Source organism: Anopheles stephensi, chromosome 2 (genome assembly GCF_013141755.1).
Source record: "Anopheles stephensi strain Indian chromosome 2, UCI_ANSTEP_V1.0, whole genome shotgun sequence".
Lineage (NCBI taxonomy): Eukaryota > Metazoa > Arthropoda > Insecta > Diptera > Culicidae > Anopheles > Anopheles stephensi.
This window is the reverse complement of record NC_050202.1, coordinates 9047459-9072672: the sequence shown is the minus strand read 5'-3', so window position 1 is coordinate 9072672 and position 25214 is coordinate 9047459. Positions and strand designations below refer to the sequence as shown.

General features: G+C 48.3%; 1 protein-coding gene across 11 annotated transcripts in view; it reads left to right on the top strand.

Annotated features, from left to right (window-relative positions):
- The window catches only part of LOC118503793 (teneurin-m), a 535466-nt gene that overhangs the window by 404310 nt on the left and 105942 nt on the right, over positions 1-25214 (top strand). For 10 of the 11 annotated variants that reach the window (XM_036037475.1, XM_036037484.1, XM_036037473.1 and 7 more), the window contains one exon: positions 21498-21677. In XM_036037475.1, coding sequence (XP_035893368.1) covers positions 21498-21677 — 180 coding nt within the window. Of the gene's footprint in view, positions 1-3101; positions 3508-21497; positions 21678-25214 lie in introns of all 11 variants that reach the window. The other variant, XM_036037482.1, reaches the window with a different exon arrangement.

Below are 25214 nucleotides of genomic sequence, written 5' to 3'. Positions count from 1 at the left end.
GACCACGGTGCTCCAGGCATGTCGGGAGCACGGCGTCAGCATCCGCGTCCAGATATACCTCGGGGGATCTGACGAGGGAGGATTATTCCTGCTCTAGAACAGATTCCGAAATTGAGGGTGCTGTATGACACGTTTTCCGCGCTCCTTTAGCACCACGGACTTTATTTATGGCTCTCGGATGTCAAAGTTTAATGGTCTCGCCGGGCCAATGAAGGCATGGCCCGGTTGGCAGCATCAAAATATTTTCCCAACCTCTACCGCGGGTACCTTTCGAATTGTGGAAGTAGTTCGCGCCGTTATTTTCCTCTGCTGGTCTGGAGCTCAACCAGCTCATAGAGTGTTGGTCGCTGTTTGAACTGTGACGTTCGACAACTAGATGCTGCGTACCTTAAAAACCGCATTCGCCCGAAACACGCTTTTACAGTGTGTCACGTCCTCAGGACGTCTCACAGTTGGATTTACTGGGGGGGTTTTTTTATGAAAGATCATCGCCGAACTGTGCCGGGCCGTTTCGAGAGTGATGTTTTTCTTTCTGATGAGTGGATTTACATGCTCGGTATGGCCGGCCCATCCCAACACCAAACAGCGGCGGATTAGTAGTGGAGTAGATGCTCTTCAAACATTTTCCCAGCTTTTAATCTTCAAAGGCTAGGCTCCGGGGGAGCAGTTACGAAAATAACTGGCACGGCAAGCAGCAGCCGGATGAGTTCTGAGCTGTTGCGTTTGCGGGTTCGGTGAGTTTTGGTGAAAGAAAAAAAAAGAAGTCGAGGAACCCTCGATGTAGTACACTATTGATGTCTTTCTCGCCCTCGTTTTTTTGCCTGGATACTTTCAACCACTTGGAACTCGGGCCAGCATTAGACGGATACCTATCCAGCCGTTAATTTTGCACACTTAATCAAACGAATTGCTAACGCTGGGAAACACATCTTCACATTTCACCGGCTTGCTTTCTACGTCTCGGCGGCCGATAGAAACCATTTCCAGCCGCATCTCCATTTGTTTTTGACATTTCTATCAATGGCTCCGGATTTGGGAAAGATTTATCACCTCGACCGGTTCGGTCGATCTGTGTCCAGCGCTTGTGGGGTGGGACGGATCGTTTGTCGGGCCCCATACCGCACTTGGCATGTGAAACTTGGACCGGAGATGTGCGCAAGTAACTTCCAGCTTTCTTCCACACGGTTTTCTGTACACAGTACTGCAGCCATGTAACGCGGGCAGTAAGAAGCTGCCCGGCGACACCGTATACAGCCACCACACCAAACAAACAACCATTGAAAAGCTAAATAAAGCGCACCAACAAAGGTATGCCTAATTTAAGAAAACGACCAGCCCTGTTCCCACCGCATCGCATCATGAGACACAACAAGCCGGCACAGGAAGGAGGACGTCGAGAGTGGAAAAGCATATTTCATAAATTGTATTATATTGTAATTTTCCCTCTGCCCTAAAACGTCGAACTCTGAATGTATGAATCGATAAATCAAACGCAACTCGGGGAAAAGAAGAAATGTGGCCGAAAGGCGCAAAGAAACCGCACCGAGTCGGCGGAGGTCCCCGGAGGCAACAAAGTCAAAAGAAGGGTGCAAGATGAATACAAAAATGGCGATGGGATATGTTGGTCGCCCCCCTTAAAGCTGGGATTTACATTGGCGCAATTGTTTCGTCTTGCACGGCATCCATGTTGGCCAAAGGATTGGATATTGGTTCCGGGGGGATACATCCGCCCTGGGAGATTGTTACGGAACATCGTCGGGTTGAGTTGAGATGTCATTCAATTCTAATAAATCATAATCCGTTACCGCTGCCAGTCAACCAGAAATTGCGAAATCGACAACGCAGAATCGCAGTGAAGTTTCTCTCCTTCCTAAACGACATGCGACATTGTAAAGAATTTGACAATCGTCCAGACTTTTTCGGGATGGTTCATTCGAAACCCGAACCACTGCTTCTAATTGCCTATTATTTGCGTTTCTATCAATGCGTCGATGTCTGCTAGGTACGGGTCCGTTATCTCCCTTGACCCATGTTGGAGGCCGCTTGTTGTTGTGCTGTGTCTTGGAGTTGATTTCCCTGTACGAATGTCACCTTATGTTCCGTTGGCACAAACAACGACGATGGCCATGTTTTGCGGTGAACCGGCGCTTTCCAAATGCTATCCGAAACGATGCCTTTTTATTATTGCGTAGATCGATCCAATTAACCGTACACACACCAGAGTCCAGAGTGCCCAGCATGCAGAGTGTAGCATCCGTGGAGTCACCAACCAGACCCGTATGGTGGCTGAGTCTCGCTCTCGACCGAAAGTGCCAGGCATCCGTGCTTAACTTCACAACTTAACCTCACTTTAGGGCTGAAGTTGGTGTGTGTGTGTGTGCAGTCCAGCAAACGAGGACAAACACAGGAAGTCATCAGGGAAAACCACGAGGAGAGCATGCGAGAAAACAAACACAATGGCTAAGAATGTTGTTGTGTACGCTCCTTTGGCGACGGGCGATCAGTTTTGGGGACGCATCGGGTGGGGGGACTCACTTTTGGAGTCTCTGTACAGTGGGCGCCAAGCCACGATGGCAAAAGGTGGTGGTGACCCCTTAGACTCAATTATCGCAAGACAATAGACAATATTCTATGCCATCGACTGGGAGGCTTGTCGTTATCGCAATTTCTCCCCTTTTTAGTGGAGCATTACCTTTAAACCACCAGCATCCCTGTGTGTGCATCGTGTGCAAGGCATGAGTCCCGGGGAGGGATTGGAAATCGTGCGACATGTCATGCTTGGTGGGTGTTGCGTTACCTGACGGGAGCACGGAATGTACTTTCCGGTGCGCAGCAATGAGTCTCTGGCAGTGTCGCATTGTTGTAGTTGGTTAATTTTGCGGTCTACCGTAGCATAGGGGGAGCATCGCTTCAAGCATCGTTTACGCTGTAGAATGTGACCGTCGGTTGTGATGTGCGTCAGTGCGCTCTACCGACATTATTCAATTGCTTTTCTCTAATGTAGCACATACTCTTTACATTTGCCTTCACGTTTGATGTGTTTCTAATAATAACTAATAAACCATTCGTTTGTTTTTCTCTCTCTCTCTCTCTCGTTCCAGGTTCGTATTCTAGAGGATGTGCGTGTAGTATAAGAGGCTCCGAGTGCATCGACAAGTCCGCAATTGAACAGATCGTGATAAAAACGAATAGGATGCCTTTTGGTCGGTAGAAACTTTTATAAAAAGGGACCCGGTGCCAAGCAAACGGGAGCGGAGAGCAAGATTAGCAAACAATAGGTCCATCGGTCATCTCTGAAGACCGAGACCCCCTTTTTAACATAAACCCTGTACAACCTTGATAATAGCACCCATTAGAATCCATCCATACTGCGGGGAGCAAGAAGTCCCATAGCGTTTAAGGTACCATCTCCATCCAAGTCCACACACACACACACACGCACCTCATTCTTTTTCCCGTGAGCCCCCGATACATTCGCAAAACTCTTCACCAATGTTCCCAACATGGGTGAGTGTTCATTCCACTTTTAACCAGTCGGTTTCGTTCGTCTTCCTGTTTGTTTCGCTTTTACAAGTACCGTGTTTCCATGTGTGTGTGTGAGTTTTTCTGTCTGTTCACCGTTAACCTATATCCCTTTTTTCCATCCGTTTGACCATCGTCCAACAATAATCAGCATCTTGTGCAAATTTTGTATTTCAAAGCTCTACTATACACCTTTTTACTTTCAAGTTTGCATACACGTTCGTGGTTCGCATTTTGTGTTTAGTTTTTGTCTATTTTTCACTATCCGTTTGCTCACCTCATATGTTGTTCATGTTGCTGTGACGTCCTGTGGTGTCCTGTTCTTGCTTCCTGTGTCCTGTTGTCCTTTGCTAGTGTTTTTTTCGCTGATACTGATATTAACTATTTTTTCATCTTTGTGTGTGGCACTTAAAAGTATATTCAAGTATAACAAGCATTTCTTCCATTTTGTCCTTAATATCTCGTAAAAAGCGAGACAAAAATTCAACTCCTTTGATTGGACTTAGCTAAGAACCTTTCAATCAGGAAAAAAGAGCACCAAACAACTTTTGACGTATCGAGATTAAATGCTTCCAGGACCCGATACATCCCACCCATGACTTATGTTTCAAACACGGAGCTAGCTGTCCAGAACCTACAAAATGAAACGAAAATAACTCCAAATGAAGTTGACTAATCTGTACAAATATTGTGACAAGCATTAATCTCTTCTGGCTATTTTCTGTAATCCAGCAACCGTTTGTCCCCCCTCAACAAGTCCAAGTCTTCTATTGACCAATACCATGTAAACAGGATGTTTGATTCTATCTTCGGGACCGCCAGCACTTCTTTAAGAAGCGTGTCCCTCTATCTGAAACCAATTTCTTTTATGACCGACAAGGGGAATGTCGAGGCGATAGGCTCTTACCGGTTGGGCGAAATTCAATTTTCCATCACCAAAACTTGCACAGGAAAAAAGGTAACGCTCCCTATCCGAACAATCTTCTAGACGCACGCACGCAAAAGTCAATAAATAATGCAATCCTGCCTAGTGTTTGGAGCTGTAGGTAGAATGGGATTGGAAAATGGGAGTCTAAGGTACTAAGGCCTGGCCGGACTTGTGACTGCACTGGAATTGTTCGGCAACAGCAGAAGCAGGACTTTTTGATCCGATTGTCCAAACCTGATGTTTGTCGTCCTTTCGTTGTAAATAAATAAACATGGCATATTGCGAGTACTGCTTCGCCAATGCTTTCTACGTGCTAGATGTTTTTAAAACATTGTTTTGCTCCGATTTGTGACATACTGTTGGACAGCTTCAATAGCGCGTGCACATCAATTGCATCAAGATTTTGTGCGAAAATGTCTCCCCTTATTTTCGGCCATCTTAGGTCACGTGATCGATATCTTAAAGAGAGCTTTACCCCCCGAAAAAAAGCGGCACTCTCCCTCGGGACATTCGGTTTCGCAAGCAGTGATAAACGAATCCCGCCATTCGTTACGTGGGCGAACGTTGGACCAAGGAAGGAATTTAATTCCCTGAATTCCAATGCACCTTTAATAGCCCAGCACGAGCATCATCGATAACCGTTTTCGATGTTGTTTTCGTTTGTTCTGAATTTTCTGCGACAAGCTTACGCTAGTGTGTTACATCAGCGCGACAAGGCTCCAGCACTCGTGTCCATATTTGTACGCCTTCGTTGGATAGTTGTCTAGCGGAGGGGAGAGTTGTACCTTGCTGCCCGTTCCTTATTTTCTTGCACGCTGCCTTTACCTTACATTCATTATCCGTGTGTGCGCATCGTGTCCCTTTTCGTCTGACTGTAAATAATTATTCAAATAGCGCCATTCAAAGTCACTTAGTACAGCGTACAAACTCCACGGCCTGTTGCCTTAATCAGGCCCTCAAGATCACTCAACTTCCCGAACGGCCGGGGTTGGGTAGAGGGGTGGCCGCGAAGTTTGTCACGCTGGTACGGCATTCGGTGCGCCGGCACCGCATACCTGAGGCTGTTGCAAATGGAGTCGATTTATTGTTGGGTAGTTTGTAAACTCGAAGATATCGCCCGCAGCCAAACTCATGCCCACCGTACGGTGTGTGTTCAACGGTTTGCTGTTACAAGCCTGCTGGATGTTTGGTTGCTTCTGTTCCGGGATGGGCCGGGATCAGCCCGGGCTCCTGTTGGAGCTCCTCTTCTTACACACGCAGCCACCTTCATTGAGCCCGAGCGCTTCGTGTATGCAAAGAGAGCGAAGCACTTGGACGATAGTCGAACCATATCACATAATGACTTCAATTGCCAGCTCTCCGGAGGTATTGCGGAGGTATCGGGGAGGTGCTCACTCCGTTGGCAGTCAGAAGTATGGCTTCCTATTTGTAAAATTCTATAGGCATTTGTTCCTTGACGTTCCTTTTTTTGCTTTTTGCTTCGTCGTCCTCCGGTGCCGTACAAAACCGTCTGCCATGTCCCACAGTGCGCGCGCTGCATTATTATTGCTCGGTCGATTCTTGTTATTTGCAATCCCACCGGGATTACAGCACCACTGGCGCGACAACCCAACAACGGAAGCCCGCAGTACCGTACGGGATCCGTTCTAGACGACCGGCGGCGAAAAGGAGGCACAACGGCCGCAAAAAAACAGCGAACAAACTTTGTCTACTTAGTTCTTGCGCTCGTACACCAGCGAGCACGACAAGTACGCACGGAGATATTTTCTACCTTGCGTTTCCGATGCTTCCTTCCCGGGTGCCCGGGAGTCGCGAGATGGTGAGGAATAAATTGACTTTACTTTTTTGAGCACACACTGGCCAACCTTTCTTCGGTAAACTTCAGCACGCACGTCCACCACCAGGGCAGGCCGTTTTCGGTGGTATCATCTTCAGCCTCAATTACAAAACTGAATTTATTAAAAAGTAGAATCTCCGGTCGAAGATATGCCACAGAGAGGAGCCCTCCCTGGAGGGCACCATGTCCCGGAAGCATCATCAACACTGTGTCGTACAATCGAAATCGAACGCATCGCATGGCAGTGCGAGTGAAGTTGTCGACCATTTCTTGCTGGAGTTTTGTTGCTTCGTATCTTGAGCTCCAGCGCTGTGCCTCTGTCGGTCAATAATGCTTCTGTTCTCTGTACCCCGCCATTTGGTAAGAAAAACACGTGCACAATATTTTACGCTCGCGCGAACTTAGATTCCGATTTTTCCACGCCAAGCCGCCGTAACTCGTCCCGTGTTTTTTGGCTGGAAACGAACAATCATCATCATTCCTTCTTGGCCCAATGCGCCGGCTGGGAGAATAGTTCACCGTGCCTTAAACGCACTCCGCTTCGGAGTGGACAATAATGGTGGCCACCGCAATCGCTTAGGTTCAAACGAAAAAGCTCCGCAGCAATGGAAACGTACGCCAGAATGCATACAAAATACGACGGGATAATTAATAGCTGTCACAAGCCGCACAACAACGAGACAAACCCCTTTGGCAACTAATGCAAGGCGCGTCGTACGTACGCTTTTTCCCACTCTGGGCAGACCGGTACGAGGGCTGCAGAACATAAAAATAGGAACGCAGGAATGCTTTCCACCTTGGGCTACCGACGGTCAACTTTTAGCGCACTCTTTATGGGCCACCATCACCAATAAAGGTGGAGGCCTCTGACAGTCGCTCGCCTTGCTGTCCTCCCATGGGAACTGTCTGTCCGGTGCGGATGGTACACCCGAACGAGACAAGACCGGAATTACAAATCTAGGTCGGCAATTCGCTTTTATCGATCGCTGGTCCGTTGTCATCGATCGCTCGTTGTGCCGATTCCCGGTTTGGGCCTTACACGACCAGCGCTCCGGACGAGCTGAGCTGTTGGAGCAACATGACAACCGACAACGGCGGTTTTGATCGCCTGGGACATCACTCGTCAGCATTTGCGAGTCTGCAACGCATCCCGAGGGATTCCAGACCGTCCAGACGGAGGTACCTTAGCAGTGGCAGCTTATTAGTTAACTAGCAGTATCTTCTGTTGGCTTTGGCACCGTAAGAAAAGGTCGTCGACTTCAACAAACATAAAAATCCTTTTTTTAACACAATGATTGGCACATTCTGGACCATTTTGCGTGAAGAGTTGGCCATACTCGTTGGGTTACATCAAATTTCCGTATCCGGAATCTTACGGAAATCTTTTACGAAACCAACCTACGGAAACCTTAAGCAGCACTCGGACCCAGAAAACTTCATGTCCGTAATCAAGTAACCATTGTAGCCGCGTGTGGGCGGGATAGGCTGCTCGAGAAGGACATGTCATGTAAACGACGATTAGGTTTTGTCAACCCGTCAAATATGTCAATCGATGTCCGCATGGCAAACACACGCCTCATAACATGCCACCCACCCGGAAGGCTTTCGGACCGGGTACGTAAACTTTTCCCGGTAAATATGGACGTCTTTTTGAACTTTGGAGCCATATTCCCAACAGGGTGAGCCATACTTTCGGAGGTTTTAGCAAGGCTAGAAGCGAACCAGGAAAAAAAAAACCACCCAGGATAATAGAACGTCCAACACACACACACGAGATCCAGTTAGCCTCAGTTTGTGGCCCCAAAGTTCGAAGAATCGGAGTCTACGGCTGACATTTCGCCTGTCTCCCAGGTCTCCGGTAAGCGGAGAAGATTTGCTAGAAAATGGTCTGACAGCCGCATGACGAGGGTTTGATGAAGTTCTCGCGAATATAATCCCCATTCCCGGGGCCTCAGGACCACGTTCCGGAAGGTCCAGCTTTGGACGGTTAACGTTTTGTTTTTTTTTTTTGTTCGCTCCCCTTTTTTTTTGGGGTAAGATACACTCTTTAGTGTGTGCGACATTGCATGCAAATAGCGCAGCGAGGAAACAACATTTGTGCCTCGGGTTAAACCATCCTGGACGCGTTTTTTTTTTTTTTTGTGTGTGTGTCCACTGCTTGTTGTGTATGCCTCCTTTATCAGAGTCATGCCTGGTCATTGAAGCACAAAATGGTCAAAGCTGGCAAGCGTGCCAATTGTGAAGGACACGCATCGGCACGGTTACGGTATGGTGTACGTTCATCAGTTGGCTAGCGAAAGAAGGTTCGCTCTGGAGTTTGTTTTGTTTTTGCAGTGCGGACCGTTCAGAACACAGCGAGATACGCCCGACGGTTTACTTTAGCACGTGACATGACTTTCGTTGTCACGTTCGAGCGCATCGAGCGCGGGCTCATTCGCACCCAGGCACCATCAGGACGTTTGTGTGTGTGTTCATCCCTCTGGCGGCTGGTACCGACAGGGTTTGCACCTACGCAGCATTCATTCTCACGCCGCGCACAGAATGCATAAGCGTCCGGAACCAAACGCGAGTGCCATTTTTGCGTTGCCGCGTGTGTGTGTGCGCTTTTTTGTAGTTTCCCTCTGCGCTTAATGCTATGGCGCGTGTTGTTTGAATTCGTAACACCAAGCGCAACGGCACATGCACGAGCTTCCGTAGCGAATTGCAGGATTTCTGCGTGGACTAGCCGAAAAAAAAATCAACAAACGCGCAGGGCGAGCCTTCTTTCCGTTAGGCCCAACGCATCAAGGAACAGGGAAAAAAATGTCAGTGAGCCTGCATCGCACAATGGTTCCGATGCGGACATTGAATATCCTTAAAAGCACTTTGAGCTTAAATAACACCGAAGACATTATCAAAGCATCGTTTTTGAAGAGATTCCTTTCTTGTTCCGTTTATATCGACGTTTTCAAAGCTGTCAAACATGCACATGACAGCTCTTCTGGTCAAAGTCAAATGTCTGAGGAAGATTTGATATTATCTCTTCTTGAGGTTGAGGGTGAGTGTTAAAATTGTATATCTCAACTTCATAGCAAACTGCGGCTAATGGCAATTCTAGAACTAGAGTTCATCTGGATCTGGAGCAGACTGTCATATCTTTCATTTCTATCCTATCCAGTCTCAACTTATTGAACAAATTGCTCCCACTGTCCTTCCCTGCACCACAGTGCACTTGGGTGCATTTATCCACGGTGCCGTTTTTAAAAACGCCGTTCGAAATTCGCCCAATGTGCCATACCATCATCCCCAGTTACATCCACCTCATCTACATCCCGGCCCAGCAAAGATCCCAGCGCCTTTTGTTGCGTCGGAATTAGGCACGGTTCTGCAGCAGAAATCGGGCATAGGGAAGTCTGCACGAGTGCACAAAACAGGGATGGAAACACGAACCAGAACCTGGTGGACTAAATAAACTCAACACACCAGACTCTACATACACATCCGCGCGGAGGTTACTGTCGCGACCTGCAGCAGCACGATTGTGTGACCATTTCTGTCGCCCTTGTGTGCCCTCGCATGCCACACACAGGATCGGCATTGCGTCGTGTTCTGTGGATGAATTTTCCAAAAAAGGAAAATCCCCTTACCGCGCGGCGGAACCTGAATAATGTGGACGGGTTTCGGGCTTGGTGCTCTTAGGCGGCGGGACAATGCCGTCGAGCTTCGGTTTGCTGCCATACCACCGCAGCTATGGCTGCTATGGGAAAGTGCTTCGAAGCTGGAGCGGGATGAGGCTGGTTGCGGGTTCGTACTACACCCATGAACAGAATCGCTCACATAAACTGCACGCTTATCATCTTTATTATTGTTATTAAATTGTTCAATTTCTTCAATTCTTCGGTTGGTTGGGTGGAGGAACAGAGCGTGTGTGTGTGTGTCTGCTGCATCTGCTGCTCTGCCAGTGGTGGAAACAGAATCCCTTAAAAGGGAACTCGGCGTAAAAGGGAGCTAGCTGGCGCGTATTTAAAGTAAACTGCACCCTGGAACGTTGGAAAGAGCAGCGGGGACGGGGCTATTAAAATGAAGTGAAGACATATAGGGAACCTGCAAGTTGCGATGCTTTCAGGGCAATTGTTCCGGTTGTTATGCTGCGATAAGCGCTACCGATCGTATCTGAAATCGTATGTTAAGAGCAATAAGTGCATGCTTTTTATTTGAATTCTTGTGCTGCTGCTTACGGAAGCGATTTATTAGAGTTCTGTGCGGAACATAGAGCTCTTGTAATATCTCTTTTAATCAAGCAAACTCTCAGAACCATGAACTTCAGGTCGATATTTTTAGAACAAAATCAACTCCAATCACTCCACTCCACAATTCTTCCGGGACCACATCACGGCAAGCGGAGTATACCATTCAATTAGCCTCGGTAATGATGGTTTCGTTTATTGATTTGCGTCGTTCGACAGCGAATCGTTTGCATTCGCTCGTCCGTTCCTTCATTTCGCTTTGCGGAATGCATTTTCGCACAAGGCATCCTCTCGAAGCACGCGATGTCAGCGGTCGTACGTCTGTCTGGGGCGTGTGTGCATGAAGCCGTTCGGGCGCGGGAACACTGCCACGGGAGCCACGATTGTTTCCATTCATTCTGCTGTCTATTTGTTGTTTAGCTGTTATTCCTTGCATTTATATTAAATTTTCTGCATTGCTTTTTCGCGGTCTCGGTGGTGCGGTTTGGAGGGCAAAGGGGTTCCCCGAGAGTACGGGGAGCCTAACCACGCACAGATTCCACGCAGAAGCATATCCATAACGAGACGTGGCACAGAGGCAAGGAGAGAGGGAGCGAATTCTGAAGTTGTGTAGGGCTCTTATATGCTGATAGTTGGCCCGTCCAGAGTCTTGGGCGAAAAATTGGACGATGTTCGGTAAAGAGCTAACGCGAAGAATGGTAGCTTGTGCGACTGCGGGGTCGGTGACAGCTTCGTGCCGCTATTGGTTAGCAGTAGCAGTGACACAAGATAATGGCCATGAAAAGGATGTTCCGGCGCAAGGGTATGGCTTGGAAATCGCTGGGAAGAAAGAATAGCCAGTAGTCAGCGATGTTACAATTCTATTGTTAATTCCTGAGCGCTGTGCCACTGGGCTTCCGTGACTTTGCGTGTGCACCTCAACCATATAATAATGTCTCAAAAAGGCACTCCCCCGGACATCTTCCGTACGGTGGACAGTTGCTTCTTAGCTTCTTAGGGCCTTTTGTAACCGAAAGGCATCCTTTAATTCTTCCCCAAAGTTAAGCAGAGGTATAAACATATCCTCACCCGACAAGCACACACACGGGTCGGTCACCATGGGGTCGTACATGACATCCTGCGGAAAGTTTGTGTCCGCCCGCGTCACACAAAAGAGAAAAGGTCTTAACCCGCCGCCATCTCGCAAGCAAAAACAATAAGCATTTTTCTGTAGGCTTTGTTTCGGTCGGGCTTTTTTTTTTCGTTCGTGTTTGGAGCCCATAATTATTACCTTCTTAGGGCTTGGGTGGCCCAATCCCGATCCCGAAGAACAATGAAACCAACATGTCGTTCCAGGAAATCATATTAAAATATAATAACAGACTCAGCATGACCGGAATCGATCGGCACACACACCCGATGTTTTGGTTGGTCGGGATCCCCAGTTCTTTGGATGTTGATATTGAATGTCCAACGGTTCGATGATTTCGTTTTTTTTTCTTCTCCAATTCACCTCCTGTGCTGATGGTCGTAAAAATCCGTCCCATTCGCTTTGGTGTCCCACGTGTATAACGGAGGCGTAGAGAGAGAGAGAGGCTCAGGTGGGTCACCGTTGCGTGACTGGTCGGAGGTGTGATCTACAAGACATTTGCTGGTGGACCTGGACCCTTTCTGTTGGGACAAAGCAAAAGGTTCGATGAGAAACGGAGCTTGGGTTGTCGAAGAAGTGCGTGTTTAATATCCTCGTTCTGAATTATATAGGTGACAAAATATTTTTATTATGTTTCCCCTACGTCTTCTATCACCTTCCATTTCGATCCCTGATGTTCTTCGTGATACAATCGCACTACTGGTGACCAACTTCGGATAAGCCTACCGAGCACACGGTTGGGATGCGGACTTAGAAGACATCAACGAATCTGGCGCCTTCTGTTACAGGCTGGAACTCGGCAGTGGACCGGAGCAACAATAATGACGTTGCGAAGCGCTCGCCTCCTCGATGGAACCTTTTTTCGTTCCCTTGCTTTATGTCCACCCCGGGGACAGCACGTAAACGAGTCGAAAAAGATTCCTGTTTATTGTGCGCTTCTTGCCTCCTCGGAGCGTAGAGATTCTTGTAGAATATGCCTTCACTCAACAACAAAAACTGGCCAACTCAACGACACAACCCTGCCTCCAGTAATGATGGTCCATGAAACCTTTACGTGCGTCCATTTTAACGCAAGCACACCGGGCCACTCTCATTTGCCGAAGATGTCTGGGATGGTTCCGAACCGTACGCACACCCCGTCCAAGGATTCCAAGGATGGACGATGGACATTTTATTCTACCACCTTCCTCCCAGGTCGGACCCGACCCGGCTGCTTTTTATGACGCCTTACTTCGACAGGTCCTGCGTACTCATCTTGTAACCTGCGGCCTTTCATTTTTCTCCAGAGAACCATCACCATTGCTTAAAAGCCCGGGGGCCACAAATGACGCACATACACAACGTTCGCTCGGTTGTGCGTTATGCTGCCAGGGATTGACCCCGCCGGACATGGGCCGGTCCCAGCGGTGTTCAATTTAACATCGATTTCTCCTGCCCGGATCTCGGCTCCCGGGAAGCCTGGTCCAGGATTACATTTCTCGGCAGTCGGTACGGTGAAGTCTTACTGACCTCCGTACCATTGGGGACACCGTGTGCACACTTGACATAAATTAAACCAATGCGCTCACACGTAATAAGGCCTTCTGGCCTTCGCCTCCATCGTTAGGCGGTGTGTGAGCTTGAGGCCCGATTTCTGGTCGTCGAATGCCATCGACACTGACGTATCGTGCTCGGGCCAAGGGCACACTTCAGCCAAGGAAAAACAAGGAAACGACAGACTTTGAAGTCCCTCAAGACACTTTGTGTGGACTTGCCGAGGTTTTTTTTCTCTGCTCCGTACGGTGTCGAATGGGTTATGTGGCTGGTAAGTGGCAACTGGCATGGGTTTTCTGTTCTCCAGAGACCTACCTTATCATCTGCCTGCCTAGCCCAGTTCCAATATTGCAATATTCTTCAGTTTCTACAAGTTCTTTTGTCAATACATTTTTTTCCACTCTCCCTCTCTCTCTTATCACTGTGACTGGCTGTTGGCCGGTGTTTGGGATGGGTTTGGGCATTTGAAGAAAAACACAAGGCGAGGAAAATATCTCCATGCATGCATTCGATGAGGGCCACTATCGTATCGCCAAACCGGAATGGTTGCTCTTTTGCTGGAAATGTCAGCGTCCTTTGGCGTATCGATGGAAGCCACACTCCTACAGCACAGTGTCGAAGTGCTTCCAAAATACATTATCCTCGGGTTTTGCAGAAGACAACAATGTACAGCATGAGCGTCCAGTGATGGTGAGTGAACACTCATCCTTTTCGCTCTATAGATGGTGGTCCAAGTCCTTCTTAACGGAGGCCGGGGCGACATATTAAGTCAAGTACAAGACAGCAAGCTCTACCCTTGTCTGTTCCGCTTCTTCACCGAGCCCGAGTTACCCAACTGTATCGGGGACGCTATCTTTAAGGCCTCGTTTAAGCACACACACACACATACACACACAGAGAGTATATCCTTCGATATCAAGGATCGTTTGTTTCGGCAACGACCAGAACATCGGACGAGATTGAGATTGGTGCCGGGCGTGCGAAGCAGGGGTTGGGTTCTGGATGGAGAGGCGTGAGAATGAAATGGACAGGCCAACAATGTGGGACAACAGAACACCGGGACCTGAGAAGTGTTTCTGCGGGAATGAAGGAAAAATGTGGAAGAACATCTTAATGCACCAACCACACACACGTATCTTAGCCCAAAAGAACGATGGTACAAAACATTGTGTCTAGTGTCTTCGTACGACAATGACATTGTCATGTAGTTTCTGACTTTTCTTCCACGAGTTTTTCATGGCACGAGCAAGGAGGTTCACGGTGCCCGGGCTTGACAGCTACATTCCACTTCCGCATGTGCCTAAAGTGTTTTCTGCCACCAGGAAACCACCCCGAGCCCCGAGGTGGATCCTTAAATGTTAAATGTGCCTTCGCTGCTGATACTCGGCAAATCCTCGTTCGGTTGGCCAGAGTCGGTTTGACGTGACTCCGAAAATAAAGCAAAACCAACAACGGACACGGATAATGAACACGAGGATTAATAGAAAATATCTGTTTCTTGTGTGTGGTGATGGTGATAGTAGTTGGGGAACCGTATCCGGGAAAAATCCTTGTGAGGCCTAGACCAAGGATAAAGCATCAAGGCGTGCGCGTACTTAAGGCTGTGTGTTGTGTGTCTCATGAACTCGGTTAGGTATTTTCCCCACTGGTTTGTCAACCAGCCCAAGGACAGCTGAAGGTGAACTTTAAGATGTTCGAGCTCTGATGAAGCTCTGACGCAAATCATAAACCGTAATCAGTGCCATCACAAACCTGCAAAAGGACCAGCGACTCACCGTTTGTCATTTCACCACGATATCCTCGATGATGCGATAAATCGGTCAATGGCCCCCGGGTCGCACAAGCAAACCCTTTCTCCGCGCACGCAAAATTTCATTCCGAGCGTATGAACAGATTTGGTTTCGCGTCATTTACCACACAATCAAGCTTTTCCCGCGAACTCATGGAACTCCGTGGAGTGGTTGCAATTGATCCAGCCAGCTCTCTCGCCCCCGGTTCTGTAGCAACGCAGTGTTGGAAGCTTCTCGCCCATTTAATCGTGCATGAAATGGACACACTCACACACACAAAGCTTTCGCCTTACTGAAGACTTCGCGTCCTTCGCGTGGCGTAATGGCGCAAAGTTGACGGGCGATGGAAAATCTTCTTTGCAGCGAGCGAGGGCGCGAGAAAGGGGGCGAAATGGATACAGCGTCCACCCCCCCAACCCAACCAACTCCAAACAGGGGTCAGCATCAATTTTTGCAACGTCTCTAGTGTGGGTGACGCAACGTGGAAGGGTTGGGAAACACGGGAAGGGACAGTTTTTCCACAGTTTCTCGTTGTCTGCCTGATGCTGTTGGGCGCAATGGTGCGGCACCATGATCGGCGCCAGGGTGATTATATTTGATTTTTGATAATGCTGCCAACTAGCGGCGGCGCTGTGGAACGAGCGTAAGGAACGGACGGACAGGGATCGGTTACGCGAGCTCAGTTCCGGTATCCGGTTTCCTCTGTCTCGGAGGGCTTTTTTCTTATTTTCCCCGGGATCGTTTTCAAGTTTGGCCAGGCACCAACTGGTCTGGCCGCGTAATGACGTGGTTAGCATATTGGAATCAATTCAGCAAAATTGTCCTATCCGTTGAGCTCTTCTTTCTTACGCCAGGACTCGCTGAGTTGGATCAATGGCGGTGCGAAGAACTCGCTAATGTTGTAGGAACTTCACCTCAACTTTAATTTCAACTTACTAATTCAACTCTGGTCTGATAAAAACTGAAAGAAGAGCAGCTCAAACCCGTGAAAAGACAAAATATTTCTTATTTTATTCCTTCACTAAAATGAAGCATCTTCTACTCATCGTTCTGTTCCGGTGTGTGCATCGGATCGGTCGCTCGTAAAACGCTGCCAGCCAAGGCACGGGAACAGATATCTCCATATTGTCTCTTTATCGCGGCCCCATAAAATAGGCACCATGTGTGTGTGTGTCCGTGTCCCTGTCTCCATTGCTTGGATGAGTTCTATCGCATAAGCTTCGCTTAAACTCGAGCGTTAAACTCTATCCGCTCTTACCAACCACCGGTGGGAATGGAAAATGGGAAGCGATTTTTATGGCACCGCTTTACCCCTGTGTCTGTCTTTTATTTAGAACCCAAGAAAACGTCTAGAAATAGGCACGGACCCATCGATGGCACACACTTGCGAGCTGCCTGCTGCAGAACAGTCGGCACCACACGTCATAAATGGTTCTTTACTTTGAACCGGTGTGGGTGTGTGTCAAAGCTAGTCACTCTGCACAGGCGCTAGCAGAACCAACCTGACACTGGACACGTTGTTCGTCCTCGTATGCCATCGAGTGGTGTAAAAAATACGTAAAAAAGGTTAACACACAACCTCCTAGGAACGAAAGTGTGTCGTAAAAAAAAGAGGCAGGAAATCTCCTCGTATGCCCTCCTTAATTCGAAAGGTGCCTCGTACCACACGCCAACACTCGAGAATGTGCCTGGTGGAGGGCATGCATGGGTGTTATTTATGTATTTTTGTTTCCGTCGCTGTACGAAGAGCTACCGAGCCGATTCGATTTGCTATGTTTTGTTGTTGCCCCGACCGAAAGCAGCGCCCTCTGGAAGTTGGAAAGTTAACTACCGACGGCGGAAGGAAGTGAGCTCAGCCAGTAGGTTAGAAAAAGTACTACTCTTCCACAACCGATTTATTTCATAAGCCATCGGCCCCTGGGTGAACCCTTTTTCGGGGCGACACATGCAGGAAGCACGGCACAGGAAGTCCCATTAACAACATCCGACACGCAACGCTATTGTTGTTGCGAGTGGCGTACGTTGGGCGTCCCGTGCGAGACCTCTAACGCTAGACAGCCACGTATGTCACGCCGTATTTTGAAGGATTCGTTCAATATGTTCCGGTGGTTAAATTTTACGGCTTAAGGATTTAAAATGACCCACAACGGTGGTCGTGGAGGTGACCTGGATGTGGTAATGCCACGGCTAAGCTCAGGACGTTTCGCTTGCGTTCTTTTTGCAGAAAAGAGGTATTAGCTGATTGAGTTATTGCTTACCGAGCGGGTTTTGCGTTAATCTCTTCGCTTATAATAATGGTCACGGAAGCGGAAGCGATTTGTGATCCACTGCCAACCGTTTAACCGTTTGATGGAAATTATGTGACCTTGGGGTTTGTCGGAATATGTGATGTCCTTCCACGGGGTCCTCATAAACGCCGTATGTGCAGACAGTACGAAGCGTTAATTCAATCATTTATCTTCCGTCGCATCACTCTATCTCGTAGCAAATCGCGTAAAATGGAGATGACAATATACATCCATTACGTTTTATCTTCGCTTTTTAAACGTTACCCGAGCTGCGGGCCAAAAACAAAACACAACAACAACAAGACCTATATCGCCCAAAACTCATCTGAATGTTTTATTGTTCGGCTCGCTAAATAAACCCATCTCAGATCTGATTTCATGCGTGCGAGAATTGAGATCATCTTTCAAAAGCCCTCCGGCATTCCATTCTAGACGTTTTCGACCGGCACCCTGAAGAAACGCTTCCGGGGGACCTGGGCCTTATTTGGGGGCAAAAGTTTTACCCACGCAAACCAAAAGCAAAGCACAAACCTAGAGCTAAGCTTCGCGGCTGCTAAGTGCTGCTGGGTCGTAAAATGGTGCTCATAAACGGTAGAAAAAAGCCTTCGAGCAAATGGGAAACACTTCAGCAAGAAGAAACCAGCCATTGGCTATAGCTGACAAGAAGCGAAACGGCGCTCGTCATGTGTGTGTGTGTGTGCGCGCAACGGGCTTTTGCCACATTTCATGAGCCCTCTTAGAGGTTTCGAATGTTATTTCAAGGCCCTCCGATTAGTCATTCCGGTGATGGGCAGGACATCTGACGAAGAGAAAACAACCGTAGCTGTGGGGCTGTGTCCCTAAGCCAATCGAAGATAACTCCAAACACAAACATTGCCCTCCAAATGTGATAAATATTCATAAACACACATGCGAAACCTATCGCAGGACACACTCGCCCCACTTACAAGGATACTTTCGCTACTTTGTGTCTGGCTTTTCTTTTTGCTTTCTTGCATACTATTAGGCGCATCTTGAAACAGGACGAGTGGAGCGATCGTCTCCACTGCTGGCTCTCACTCTCTACCTGCTGTTGGTTTATTATGACGCCCTTTTCTGGACGTTCGTTGCACAGGAAAACCGGGACACACCCCGGAAGGAAGAAAGGAAGAGAGAAAGGACGTTTTTTCAATTTACCTACACTTTTAAACTAATTTTATGGCCTCACTCATCGTGGCTCGTCCGCTCGTCGGCAGACCAGATGTGTTGATCGATGCAGAAGAGGAACCTCCGAGGTCCAAATGCTTTACGACAAATCTTCCCGGTTTTCATCACCTTTCCTTCGGACTTGTTATCCTTGCGCGTGCTCCTTCCCTTCCTCTCGTCTCTCATCTCATTCCCATTACTGGCACCTGAGTGGAAGATTTGACCGGAAGAAGAGATAAATGGTTGGGACTTCTTGGGTTATGTTTTATGGGCGCAAAAGAAAAGCAAAAAAAAAATCCCCCCCCCCCCGCCTCTACTTCCAGCTCTTTCGGAGTGATGTCCAGTGCTTCGGAGTGCTTTAAAAACTTGTCCTAATGGCCAATTGGAGGGAGGGAAAAATAAATAAAATTTAAAGAAAATTGCTATTACCTTCCCTCATTATATGGCTACACCAGCCCACACGCTCTCCTTCCACGTTCTGGTGTTTGGGCGAAGTTTTTTTTCTTCTAAATAGCTATTATTGCGTCCGTTCTGAGACCGTACGGCCACACTCACTTTTCCTTCTTTTACGACGCATGGTTAATAAAATTCCCTACAAATAATTTAACATAAATTATGCAAATATTTTCCAACAGCCTGCCGGGCCGCGATCTCCGTCGCTTCTCTCGTACTTGAGTGTCGAGTTAATTGGAGTAGTTCCGTTTTTTTTTTCGGTTGGTTACTGTCCGTTTGCTTGTCTGTCCGTCTATCCGTCTGTCTGTGTATCTTTGGACGTCCTCTTCAGAAACCGCGCGTCAAAAATCCGCCCGTCTGTCAAGCTTGCTGCTTTCTGCCAAAAAGCAATTCTCCGCGGGATCAGGGCACCAAAACTCTGCTTTAGGGCGGTTTAAGATTTTTTTCTCCCCCGGCCGGGAAGGGTAGATCGTAAATCAGAGTAGTTTTAATGGTTTTGGGCTCTACTGGGCTCTCCGTAAGCCCGCGTCACTACTACTACTGCTGCTGTTGCTGCTGCTGGTGGCTCCTTAACACCAGACCGTACGCCTAATTGACCCGCGCGTGGATCGTTGAAGATGGTTTGCTTTATATGGCCGTGTAGCATCTTTCGCCCAAATTTTTGTGGGTCATACCAATTCTGTTTTATTTCTCACTTCCGGCTGTGGGTTTGTTTTTTGTTGGTGGGGTTGGAGAAGGATGGTAGAATTATTTGCTTGCGTTACGATCATCATCATTTGACGAGCGGCAAATTAGAGATTTCCCCCCCCCCCCCCCCCTTAACACCCTGCAGCAGGCACAATGACACGGAACATAATTATTTAATTGATGCACTTCACCTGGAGCAACGTTTGATGTTTGTCTGCTGTTGAGGTGAGTCGGGTGCATATTAAACAGAAGGGATGCACTTGGCGAGCGTGCAGCCTTTGTTGTGCACCTGACCGGTCTAGAAAATATATGCACACAAACGATTGAAAATTTAACCCCCAAATCAATTCCTAACGATGGACGTGCGTTAGTGTCCCTGGAGCTGCAAACAGGTGAACCTCAACCATAGGGAAGTACAATTTATTCCTAGTTACGCTTCATGGTTGCAGCAATGGACCATTATTTCAGAGCACTTTGATCTTTTCTCGTTGAGGTTCCGTGTTCGGAATTGGGGGAAAAAATTCGGCAACTATACAGTCTGCTAGCACTACCATGCTAGCAGACTGTATAGTCCAGGACGTATCTTGTGTAGAAAAAATACGCCTATCTCTGTGTGAAGTACGGATCTGATACGTCAGAACACAAATTATAGTAATCATTTGCATTCACCAGTGCCATTTCTCACTCTCTCCGGTTACACACGAAATCCAGGAATCACAGGGATTCACGTTGATTGCATTGTTATAGTGTCCGCTGACAGTACAGTGATAAGACACGATGTCGAGACGCTGTTTGATCGATAATAACACTGGGCGAAGGCAAGTAAATTTATGTACACTTACCTTCACCGGCTTGCCCAGGAAGCTGTTGACCTGTGTAAGGATATGACGTACTTCTGGTCACAAACCTGTCCACATCCAATTTATATCCCGAGAAACTAGCGTTGGAAGTTGGAAGATGAGCCAGTTCAACACTTCATAAATCACCTCCCTCCTTACAGTCCTCGGTGGCCGTCCAGGCACCAGACGCACCAGTTCGTGGAAATCCTGCACACCTTCACTGCGCCATGTTTTGCTGCTCCAGATGGCGATGATGTTGATGATAATGAAGCCCGGCGCACACTGGCGATGGTGCTGATGATGATGATGATGCGGATAATAATATAAGTGATAGGCTCGATGCTCATTTCACCTGCGGCGTACAGTTTGTACCAATTATAACCGCAAACCCCTGAGCTTCCAATTCACCGCAGTTGCCCAGCGTCGGTGCGATCCTTTTCCGCACGGGTGATACAATTATTGACGCGCGCGCTCACTCGCCTGCAGAGACGCGTGTAGGTTGCGTACGCATGACGCATCACCCGAAGGCATATCACGTGGAGCGAGAGTCAATCGATTCGATTCGACCTGTTCGATCTTGTGTCGACATCAGCGCGCCAAAGGTTCTCGCTAATCGAGTGTTCCACTGTCGCCCCGCGACTGTGGGCATCAAATTAACGTCACTCGGATGCCAATTGCCGCCAGCTTGCTGCGTGGCTGATTGTCACCCGTGTTTGATCAATGTACCCGACCTGTCATCGGGTTATGCGACGTATCGCCATTTCGCGAACACTCTAATCATGGGGACGCCACCATCCAAAATGGCGCCGTACAGGAGAGACCTGGTACTAATCAGACCTCCTATTAGGTGCTGGAAATTAATCGATACAGATCTAAAACTCCATTTTGACAAACTACAAATTTGCTAATTTATGTGTGTTTTTTTTTTTCTCCTTCTTTCTCTCTCTCTCTCTCTCTCTCTCTCTCTTTGTGTGTGTGTTTGTTTGTTTCCAAATATTCCATCTGTGTTTACCAAATGTCGTCTAATCGCACTTTTCTCTCTCTCTCTCTCTGTTTTTGTTCCCCCATTCTCGATAACAGGCTGTCTCCTGGACGGAGTTCCGCCTTCAGCTCCACCGGATGTACCACCGCGCAATCCAACCATGAATCGAATGAATGGACGCGTCACCGGCAATCCTACCGAGCTGGGTGTAGACTTCGAACCATCGTGTCTGGTCCGGACACCGTCCGGCAACGTTTACATTCCGAGCGGAAATCTAGGTAAGTGCATCAACAGTTGGCACGTGGGGGGAAAGTAGGGCCAATGGACAAGCGATCAAATTTCAGTTGGCACCATCGTAGAACATGGTAGGTGGTCCGTGTCTAGCGAAGAAAAGCCAACCAGGTCTGCCGTCTGCCTGATTTGGGTACACACGTTGGCGAATCGGGAGAACGCGGCTAGCACCTCCACTCGATCCGTAACCGATGCTTTCCGGTTTGATAAATAACTCACCATAAATCAAGGAGATAAACAAACATAAACCTCACACGTCGGAAAGGGATTGGCCCGGGAAACTGCGGGAGCGAACGCAAAACGGTGGAGCTGGACACGCGGCGGTACGAGGGGGGTTTTGGTAAATAAGATTTTCCACCGAAAAATCCCTTGGTGAATTTTTAAACAGTTTCTCCGACGCTTTTGGGTCTTCCACTACATCTGGTTGCTCTCAGGTAGTGGAAGTTTCTTGCGAGTGCCTCGCCGAAGGTGTTAAGGTGCGCGTGCTCGGGGTGATACATTGGGTTGGGATGGGTTGGTTAGTGGAACCCTGGGCTGGAATAATTGAAACGTATCAGTGATTCATACTTGCCACAATTGGATCGAACTGGTGAATTATTGAGTGTAGGGGTGCCTGGGATACGAGGAACCATAAAGTAATTTACCGGGAAGGCTCCGGCGGTTCGGATATTGGGGCAAATAGTTATGGGGTTAGGGTTTTACGGCTGTCGTAATTCAACACAACCCATCAACTTAATGCAATTGGGGAAGCGATATTGGACCTAGGGATTTGGTTGGATTTTGCTGGAGTATTTATTGGAAGTCATTCTTGGTGAAATTCTGAACTTCAAGAAATAGAGATAAACAGTGTTCCTTATTAAGGTATAACTATTTCCTGGGAACGGAACTGTTTACTGCTGATATATCGCTGAACATCTTCTCGGTAACGCTGCACAACTTTTCCGAACATTCGGAGGACCCTCCAAAACACTATAAACTATCACATCGCTAATAGTACTGTGCACGGAAGACCGACAAGCAAAAACCTCGCGTTCCATCTGTCAGCGGGTGCATTATGCAAGCGGATCAGCCAGATTCGGTAAACTCGCCGGCATCGCACCGCAGGGCGGTCTCCGACGAAAGAAATCACTCGAAGTACCGTACCAACAAATTGCCATTCTTCAGCCCACTTAAACGTGAAAAGCTTTAACTGCCTCTGCGAACAGCAAAAGGAAGGGACGACTGCAGCTCGGCAACAAACGATACGCTCGTAAACAAGCCACTCGAAATGGTGATGGTGGTGGTGGTGGTGGCGGTTCTTCCTTCTTTCAAGAGGAATATTCGCCGGATTTGATTGTCAAAGAAATTGTGTACGTACGTGCACATGTATCGAGTAGCGTACGGCAAGGAGACAACAGGGAACGTTCTGTTCTGGTGCCGCGCAAGGAAGATCTTCGCCCTCACCACCGTCCGGCGCAAAGAAGTTGAGAAGCGATTTTGAGTTGTGTCTGTCTGTCTGTCGCAACCACACATCAACCGGAGTCGGACCGTTTACATCAAACGATTGGCCACTTGGCTGGACGATCGTTCTGCTGAAGTAAAAGCTCCCGTTTACTACAGCAAAAACGGGCGGGAAGCGAGCGACAGTGCCATCATCAGTAAGCACAACATGCACATGCCTTTACGCTGTGGCCCATCATCATCATTATACTCGGGTACTTTGTTTGTCCCGGGCATCCGAGGGAAGGAACCTATCTTACCTCGGTAAGGAACTGTACGCCTTACCGTCTTCAGCCGTAGTAGCGTGAAGCATGTGGAGTCGTTTTTGCATATTTTTTTCCTTCTCATCGCCGGCATCCTCAGTGCTCGGGCTTCTATAATGGGTCGTCAAATTGGAAGCCGAAGGACGGAGCGGAGCTGGCTCCTCCGGATCCAGCTTCTTCGAGACATTCCTGTAATTCGGTTGAATAACTATCCCAATATATGCAATAAGCAACCGAATGGTTCTCCGGCTCAATGGCTCAATAGTGCTCGGCGGGACACGCTTGCCAGGCGGTGTCTTCGTTGTCAACCGGGTGTCGTCGTCGTCTGGCCGGTAGCTGGAACAAATCACATGGTGTGTTGCACGTAACTGTCACCGCAAACGAGGTTTTGTGCTGGCAAAAGCGTACCAGTATTTATGCTCTCCTGCATCTCTTGCACGGCGAGAACCTGCAAACGGGGAGGACCTATGGCGGCAACACACGTAAGCAGGGATTTTGCGTCGATACGGACGACGCCTGTGCCCTGCTAGTCGTTCTAGTCACCGATGCTCTTTCTTCCTCCTTCCTTCGATTTCTCACCGTTGCAGTTGTGGAGTGTGTGCGTTCGTTTGGAAAACTTGTTCCATTGATGCTGCTGCTGCTGCTGCTGCTCCATAGCAAAAACTCCCTGACAACCAAAGAAGACTTTGACGGTAAACTTTCCCAGCCGTAAGGTGGTGCGAAGAAGACCCAGGGCCAGTAACGTCCGAGTGTGTGGACGGTGCGTATGTCGGCCGAACCCCACCGAACAGCACAAATCCACCACAAGACGGTAGCTGCTCCTCGTGGGAAACGGAGTAAGTCCCGCTGACGTGTTGAGGATTTTGCAGGCGTTGTAACAATTCCTGACCGCTTGCGAGCACCGGTCGGGTCGGTGAGCGAGGGTCCTTGTTGGTGAGCGTGAGGTGCGACTTTGCATGTATCTCAGATGTGTGACACGATGTGCATAAATTTTATCGGTAAATCCGTACGAGGGAACGAGGGAAACTCCTCAACCCACAGGTTCGGCATGCTTCGGTAATGGTTGATCATTTGATTTCCCTTCCGGCCTCTTACAGAACATCCTTGTTAGCTCCGGTAAAGGATGCAGTGTGTGTGTGTGTGCGTGTGTGTGTTCCAGCTGTTCCCGCATGATAGGCAAGCTCCAGAAAGATAAAGATCATTCATTAATGCAATTAGATATATTTTATGTAAAACAGACACCTGAAGCGAGGCGGGGTACTGGAAGGGGCGCTGGACGCGATTGGAGGGTCTTCAGCAAGTCTTCGTACCCAATCGATTCGTTTACTCCCTCAGCAAAGGGGCGTTTTGTATCGATGTGTTCAAGAATTGCAATTCAATGTGATAAACGTAGGTAGGAAGGATGCAGCGTCTCGGCCATGGGAATCTGAACCGACCGAGCGTGTGTCTTTAGTATGAAGCGAAGCCTATGTTTATGCAAAACGTAATCCGCAAACTCCATTCACCAGAACACGACCATTTACAGTTTTGCCGCATCTTGCGCTACCCTTACCCCGCGTCCCGCGACCCACCCGGTGGATGCAGATGGAAGGGGTCGGACGATGAGCGCAAGTTGATGTTTATCTCGTCTATTGATTAAATAATTGTAAATTTTGTGGCTTCAAGCAGTACGTGCCAAGTGGCGCTTTCGATTGTGCCCGAACCCATCCCGAAGGGACAGATCATCAAGACGTTCTTCATGGTGCCGTTTGCCGAGAGAGAGAGAGCGAGAGAGAGAGAGAA